Source organism: Castanea sativa, chromosome 11 (assembly GCF_040712315.1).
Source record: "Castanea sativa cultivar Marrone di Chiusa Pesio chromosome 11, ASM4071231v1".
NCBI lineage: Eukaryota > Viridiplantae > Streptophyta > Magnoliopsida > Fagales > Fagaceae > Castanea > Castanea sativa.
Genome location: NC_134023.1, coordinates 48,014,765 through 48,022,682, shown reverse-complemented (window position 1 = coordinate 48,022,682; position 7,918 = coordinate 48,014,765). Strand labels below are relative to the sequence as shown.

At 33.4% G+C, this 7,918-nt stretch overlaps 1 protein-coding gene across 1 annotated transcript; it reads right to left on the bottom strand.

Moving 5' to 3' along the window:
• Positions 1–2,429: 2,429 nt before the first annotated feature.
• On the bottom strand, positions 2,430–7,019 carry LOC142614917 (3-hydroxyisobutyryl-CoA hydrolase-like protein 1, mitochondrial). The gene is made up of 7 exons (XM_075787551.1): positions 6,941–7,019; positions 6,201–6,284; positions 5,331–5,415; positions 4,427–4,512; positions 4,225–4,346; positions 4,080–4,140; positions 2,430–2,549 (listed from the first exon to the last, which is right to left on the bottom strand). The coding sequence occupies exons 2-7, from the start codon at positions 6,258–6,260 to the stop codon at positions 2,430–2,432; spliced, it is 534 nt and encodes a 177-aa protein (XP_075643666.1). The 5' UTR covers positions 6,261–6,284; positions 6,941–7,019.
• Positions 7,020–7,918: the final 899 nt, after the last annotated feature.

Sequence of the window (7,918 nt, the reverse complement as noted above, 5' to 3'; positions counted from 1 at the left end):
TCCAACTTGAATTTCTGATAGTGTCCTTGGCCAAAGTTTTCCTAGCTATTCCTATTTCCTAAGTTGAATTAAGATTTCATTGTAGAAAAAGAAAACTAAAAACCCAAAATTCATAAAATCTTTACCAGTCTTCAAAACCATGATTGTTTTTAAACTATTTTCAAATAGGACAATACCATGTCTGCTCAAAAGGCTGAGATATGTCTAAAACCATGATTGTGTTACAACTTATATGCACACATTCAAGACATCATCAAGTGTTACAAACATTAAAACCGTGCACAAAATGAAAAATATATATTCGAGAAAAAAATGCATAAAATTACAAGAACTTTATATAAACAACTTTATAAATTATTGATAAATGTATTCTTAACTCACACTATTATTTATTTATTTATTTCATTTATTTATTTGGATGTGAGATTTATAAGTTGTGAGAGAAAGATATAAGTTTTGCATACATAAAGAATTTTTTTTTTTTTTTTTAAAGTTCGAACCTTCAACATCCAATGATTGCTATTTACCATCAAATCAAACCGTCAACCATTTGTGTGTATCTAACCCACTGGCTTAGTTCAACCCAACTTGACACCTCATATTTGTTTTCATGGGTTGGTAAGTTGGGTTGGGTTAGGATGGGTTGTAATTTTTTTTAAGCCTTGAGCTAGATTGAGTTTATGTTAATAGTTTTTTCAAATCATCTAACCTAAGTACCTAACCCAACCCATCATATATACTAGTTTATTTTATTATTCTTATTTCAAATTTTTAGTTTGATTTATTTTGGTATTTGAGAATTATTTTTGATATATTTGAAATCTAATTTAGGAATATTATTTGAATTATAATAAGTTATTGAAAAATAATTCTTAAATATTTATTAAAGTTCAAATTTTTTTTTTTTATTAGACATGAAACATGTAAGTACAAGTGTACAACCCACTAATCCAAAATGACTTATGTGAGCTTGATTGGTTTAGTCTCTACACATGCAATGGGTTGGGATGGGTTGGGTTAGGCTGAGAATTTCTCAACCCGACCTTGGGTTGAAAAAATCCTCCAACTCAATCCAAACACACCCCTGTTATAGCTTATCCAATCAAGAAATCGTTTTGGATCAACTTCTTTTCTGCTTGTACAGGCCAACATGGGCATGATTCGAGCACAACTTGAAAGAAAAGAAACGAGACCCACCAATCAATTAAACGGAGGAAGGTTGATAGTAATCTTCTTGAATAACTTAGGGAAGCATGAAAGGTCAAAGAAACCACCCAAGCAGCATTGAAATTTAATTATTGGAAAAGAAAATTGTTACCAAATGTATTCTCTGTTCTCCATTTTAAGAAGCTAAATTTTTTAGTAACAAGGAGCTCTGCACTTTACAGTACTTTTGGTTTGGTCAATCGGTTTCTAATATTACTTCCCCACCAAACTTGACATTCTCCTTACACACGTTTTCCAAGGAAATATGTGAAATTTCACAGCGGATTCTTCAATGACTCATGGACATGCATATTAAATACCCACAAGGCTTCCGTCTAGCTCACTAGAGCACTGGATGGAATAACTCTTAACAAAAAGAATTGCATTCCTATGCAAGAATACAACTAAGAATTTCATACATAGGTGTCATGATGGACAATACATATAAAAGAAATTAGATAAATGAATTATTACATCAGGTATCCCAACAAAGTAATTTTTATTTTTTGTTCATGTGACATGAACCATGTGTAAAGGAATTAATAAAATTCTCAAGAAATAAACTGATTTTTGTGTGGTTCTTTCACTAGCAATATCCTGAACTCAGGCTTCAAGTCCTGGCAGCTAAGAGGGCCATGCCACTTGAGTTTCAACCTGAATAAAAAAGAAAGATAAGCAAAGCAAATTCAATTGTGAAACACATATTTACAAATTGCAATCCCCGTACTTCTTGTGTCTTTAATTATATTCAAAAACTAAATACTACTTTAGCCACTGACTTTGGCACTAACCAAACAGCAGGATTTAAATTTTTTATTGCCTCCTTCCTAGTAATCCACTATTACTTCAAGAAATGTTCAACACCGCGGAATTCAATCTAGTCCCTGTTCAACAAGGGACATTCTTCTGTCACATAAAAGATCCATGACAACAAACCCAAAATTACCAGTCTTGAAGCTCGAAACATACTCTTATTAGAGTTTCTTCTGTAATCGTAATGTTCTTTGTAGGCCACATCCGCTAGTCCAAACAAAATCTACTGCTTTATTTATTCTTTTACTTTTCTTTCATTCCAAGGTCAACAATAAGCTACATAATGGTGGGTTAGTTCTCCCCTTTGTATTGATAATTGCCAAAGATGAAAGGCTACAATCCAAGCAGTTTCATCCAAAATACCTTTGGCTTCTTCCATTAATTAAGCAAAACTGTTGCAATTTGATTAACTATGTGAATGCTTCTCGCACTTCTGTGGGTAGCTCCAAATCAGGCTCAGATTTGCTGAGTGGTGAAAAATAGTGCTCCACCATGTCTTTGGACACTTGTTCCAACCTCGGAGGATTCCACTGCATACAAAACACGACAATCCAACAATTAAAAGGTAATCGATAGACAATTATCTAACTATAATAAAAGTAGTAGCAACCAACGACAAATCTGATTATCAACGATAGAACCCCAGTCTTCCACAGTACCTTCTCCTCTTACAACAGCTTGCTTTGTTTAAAAAAAAAAAAATTTATTTTAGATTGGACTCTTAAATGCAATATTTGCAATATTGCTTCCCCACTTGTCCAAAAGGTAGATAACATAAGCTGATGATACCTTTGGTGCCAGGTCCTTGTCCACCAATCGTGCCCGAACACCCTTTAGAAAAAGTACAGAAAAAAATATAAGTAACTAGGATCATGAGGGTTTGTTTTATTAAGATGATAATCAGGAGACTTTATACCTCACAAAAATCTCTGGAAATCTGATTAGATATCCCTTGCAGTGACATTCGGTACTCACGTATCAAGCACTGATCAAGGGTCTGAAATCTACCTTCTCGTATCTGAGCCAGTATGGTGGTTAGGTCGTAATGCAATAGTTTCTTAAAGGGGGAGGAGGAGGGGACAAGGGAAAAAGGCCCAGTTCTGAGTATCAGGGACTCACAGATTTCAAAGAAACCTTCAAGCCTAATGGTGAAGCTTCCTTAAGTCTCCTTAGGGTGGAAATGCACCATGCATCATTTGTTTTACTTGTCTCACTCTCCTGAGAGAATTGTTTAATTTAAAAACGCAATCACAACTCACAAGGTTCATCCAGAAAAGTATAGGGAGTAACAATTTAAAGAAATACCCACGCATTTTAATTCATTTTATTAATACTAGTATGCGACAATCACAACTCATACAACCCAACCTTCAAGTTAGTACTTAAGAGACTTAACACGCACTGTGTATAGATATGGTCCAAAAAGTCAAAAGGACGAAGTAACCAATTCAAGACACTTCCATTATTTGTATTTTTTTTTTTTTTTTTTTTTTTTTTTTTACACATGCTTTGGGTTGGTCTTGAACCCATGACCTTAGCCTCCATCCAATTCTTAAGAAGTGTCATTTTTTTTTTTTTTGATAGGTAAGAAATATGTATATTCCATTGACCGTATATAAAATGTATCCCTACAAAATTGCTTTCCAATCAACTGTGAGGTAGCTAAAGACATTCATCATAATGCTGTTAAGTTTTATTTTTTAAATTCAATAAAATGATTTTGGCTATACAGGGTACTCAGATCAACTAATTGAAAAGTGTCTTCTTGATGAAGCAAAAAGTTTTAAAAATGATACAGTTCTCCAAGTAAAGAGTTGGTATAGATATTTTTTCATTTAATTTACCTTTTCTCCAGCAATATGGTTTCTCATGCCTAAGATTTTCTGTTATTTTCTTTCGTACTTCAATTTTAAAAATAACAGAAAGAGATTTGAGTATGAAATCAGACATGTTGAACATCTTGTTCAATACAAAGTATCATGAAAATCTGTTATATTGTAATGGGTTAACGCTTAATAGTTTAAAAAAAAAAAAAAAAAAGCAAATCAACATGTTCTTACCAAGGAATCGATAATTCCTTCAACTGTGTCATGGCTGAAACATTTATCAAGTATTTCAATCCTAGACAAAATTGCATAATAAATAGATCAGCATTTTATATCTGCTACGTAAATACTCACACACCTGAGGGGATAATAGACATACCTGTGAAGTACACTTATATTATCTAGATAGACAAGGTCACTATATTTTTCTAAAGAAGTTTCAATGACAGAAGGATCATCAGTATCCAATTTCCCAAGTTGTTCTTTGATTAATGCAAGCTTCTGTGGAAAAAAGGAGGCAATACTATGTTATATAAACAGGAAAGATGATTAAAACAATGAAAGGGTCCAACAATCTTAACTGAGCTATGCGCATAATGTGTAGCAAGCCCACAAGAAATCATTTCTGCTCCATTAAGTTTTTCTCCTGTGAGACCCAAGTACTCCCCTGCAAAAAAGAAAAGATACAAACTATATAATAATTTAATTGAGAAGCAAATACAGGTGTCATCAATGATACATCCTACTAATTGGTTTCTCATTTATCAAGTCCTAATTACATTGTCAACATTGCTTGATATGTAGAAAGGGTCAAGTTAACCCCACAAGTTGCTCGGAAAACAACATTGAATAAAGTCACCCAGCTATCGAAAGTCAACTTTCATATTAAAATATTTGTCATTGCAACATCTACTTTCAGTATAATGGTCACAAAGGAAGTGACATCTTATGTTGCAATGAAACCAAATGCAGCTCCCCATATGTCAACTACCAAGAGCCATAACAATGCCTCAACACAAATTTTAGACTTCAGAACTTTTAAAGCAATTTGCTAGAGCTTGTTATCCAACATCCACACAACAAATTAATTACAGGAGTCCCAATGCAATTTGTATAAAGAACATTGCTGAACCAACTGCCACTGTGTGATTCTAGAGATGAGGAGCATACTTCAAAATAAAAATATTTTGCAGAGGCACTTCTTTCCCACACTCACTCCATTCCCATGTGAAAACTGAGTGATTTGATTATAGAGGTCTTTTAAAAATTTCCTGTTCTTAAATCCCTTAAAATTTCTTCCAATGCAACATTACAAGAAAATCATAAAAGATTGAGATAAATTCACATTAGGGTAGAATGTTCATCGCAAAAACAGTACTTTACATGATGTTTTTATCAGACTTACGCTAGAACCAGAAATAGTCCAAATCAACAAAACCATGTGCAAGAAATACAATGAAAAACTACAATCCACTACATGCATACCCAGGTGACCAGGTAGATGTGAGAGGAAAAATGACGCGCCAGCATCAGGGTGGAAACCAATTAGAGTTTCAGGAGTAGCAAAAACCTGTGAATTGTGAGAATAAATTATTTTTGAACCTGTCTGAGCATGATGTATAGCAAATAAGGAATCTGAAACAATAAGATATTCAACACTATTTTCCCCATCACATAAATATGCAAAAGGAATCAAAATATAGTTTTCATTCCTAGATTGTGATACCCTAGATTACGTAGATTAGAGAAGTGTGTGTAGTGTGGAAAAGTGCTAAGTCCCACATCAGGTGTTTTCTAGGTTGAACTGGGCTATATATTGATTACGAAGAACCTCAATTGTAACTCGACTAGTCCTTTTGGACTACATATTGAGTCGATACAGATGGTATCAGAGTCAACGTGGGACTTGACAAGAACATTGGGAATTGAGTGGAAAGATTGCGATACTCCAATTTATGTGGATTGGATAAATATGTGTTTGTGCAGAGATGTGTTAAGTCATACATTGGGTGTTAACAAACTTGGACTCTATCAAAGATCACAAGCAACCCCAATAGTAACTTGACTAATCCTTTTAGGGTATAGTATAGATGTGGCTAGTGCTTCCTTGGGTCATGACAATATGCGTATGCTAATGAAAGTAGAGGATCATACTCCTCAATTATCTAATAAAATCGAGCGTTATATTTCCTGTAATGAAATTAAATAATTAGTCTAATTTAGGGGGTGCAAAATAATTAAAAATTTTCTTCCACAAAAGAAAGTTAGAAAGGAAAAAAAATTGAAACAATCATCAAAACCAACAGCTAGATAAGAGAAGAAAAGGACGAAAGTACATGCAAAGTTGCTACATACAGTTTTATCAGTTGCAACCCTAAACATCCCAGGGATTGAAACTCCAGCCCCACCACCCATAGTAATGCCATTCAAAAGAGCCACCTGCATAGAGATTATTATTACACTACCATGAATATACTGGGTTCTGACTAATGTAGTTATAATAAACAGAAAGTTAATGTCCAATATTCTACCATAGGGACTTGGGGCTAATAAAATTAACCCCCACATGAAAGAGAAAAAAATGATACTAAAAAGAGAAACAGATCTGAGACTTTTCTGTAGATACCATAGTTCCCTAAACCAGAACCCAGTGACTAATTTAACATAAGTACAGAAGGGGGAAAAGACCTCAAAAATTTGGGGAAAGATTAGGATATCCATGTATGCTAGCAGAAGGAAGGATAAAATAAAAATAAGAGGAATGTCAAAATACGGTGGTAAGAATGTAAAGAAATTTGTTCAGTGCTAGAATAGGAGCCAAAGATCAATATACTAACAAAACCAAGTATCTTTTGATAATTTGCTAGTTGAGGGAGGCGGAAATTGAACCTTGGACGTCTTAGTTGGAAACACTAGGAGGTGCTAGTTGAGCAACAAGACTCTTAGCCATAACAAAACCAAGTATCTCAAAGAAAACTCTCCATAAATGACCATATCAAAGCTAAATTGATGGTAATATAACACTCCAAACTGAAGTGCCCCCAATATATTAATCACTATGCTTAAAAAAAGAAAGAAAGAAAAGTAAAACTTACATGTGGCTTCAAATATGTACCTAAAATGTATATGTAAGTATATAACGTTCTAAAAAAATTCCTTACAATCTTCCATTTTCCCTGCATAAAGTTAACCAATGGTTAAAGGATGATTCTAGTGAAGAAACAAGCACCAACTCCGTAACAAAGATTAGCAACTTCAAGATTTGTGAAGTACTTAAGAATAAAGTTTACTTTAGCTTTATCAATAACTGACCATCACAAAACACTCTTGATGCACCTCCATACTTTATTGATCCCACTCTTATACCGTAAATGCAAAGATCAATCCAAGGTAGTGTAAATAAAAAAAAGGCTGAGATCCATGTATCTACATGTCATTTAATACTAATACTATCACCTCATTTCTAATTTTCAATTTAATAAATCTATATTTACTAATACTCTATCTTACTCTTGCTTGTCCTTTTTTTTTTTTTATGATTCAATAGATGGGGAGGGGAGATTTGAGCCCTGCATGTCTCTGTTAGAAACACCAAGAAGTGCCAACTAGTTGAATTACAAGGCTCTTGGTTATCTTACTCTTGCTTATCCTAACCTTAAACTTCCTCCCAAACAAAGCAACAATCAAATTTGGCATCTTTTGTTTGGGAATAGAAGATCCCATTACAACTAAATATTCTCTATAGTTCCATCTTAGGTTTACTGCTAAGTGCTAATAACAGCATCCTACAATCCCATCTCATCTCCCTCTAATTAAGGCTTGCTAGCCTAGCTTTCTCTAAATCATATACAATGAAGAAAAATAATATGTTCGCAATAATAATTAGAAGAATATTTTTATGTAAAAGTCTTTTTATCCCTAAATTTTAAAATATTTATTTTTCAACCTTAAACTTTGCAAAACATTTTTTTTAAGTCCTTCTGTCTATGACCATCAGTTTTATCCTATGTAGTTAACAGAATATTGACTTACTATCTGACTTGGATTAAACTATTTTATTTAAAAGAAATTAT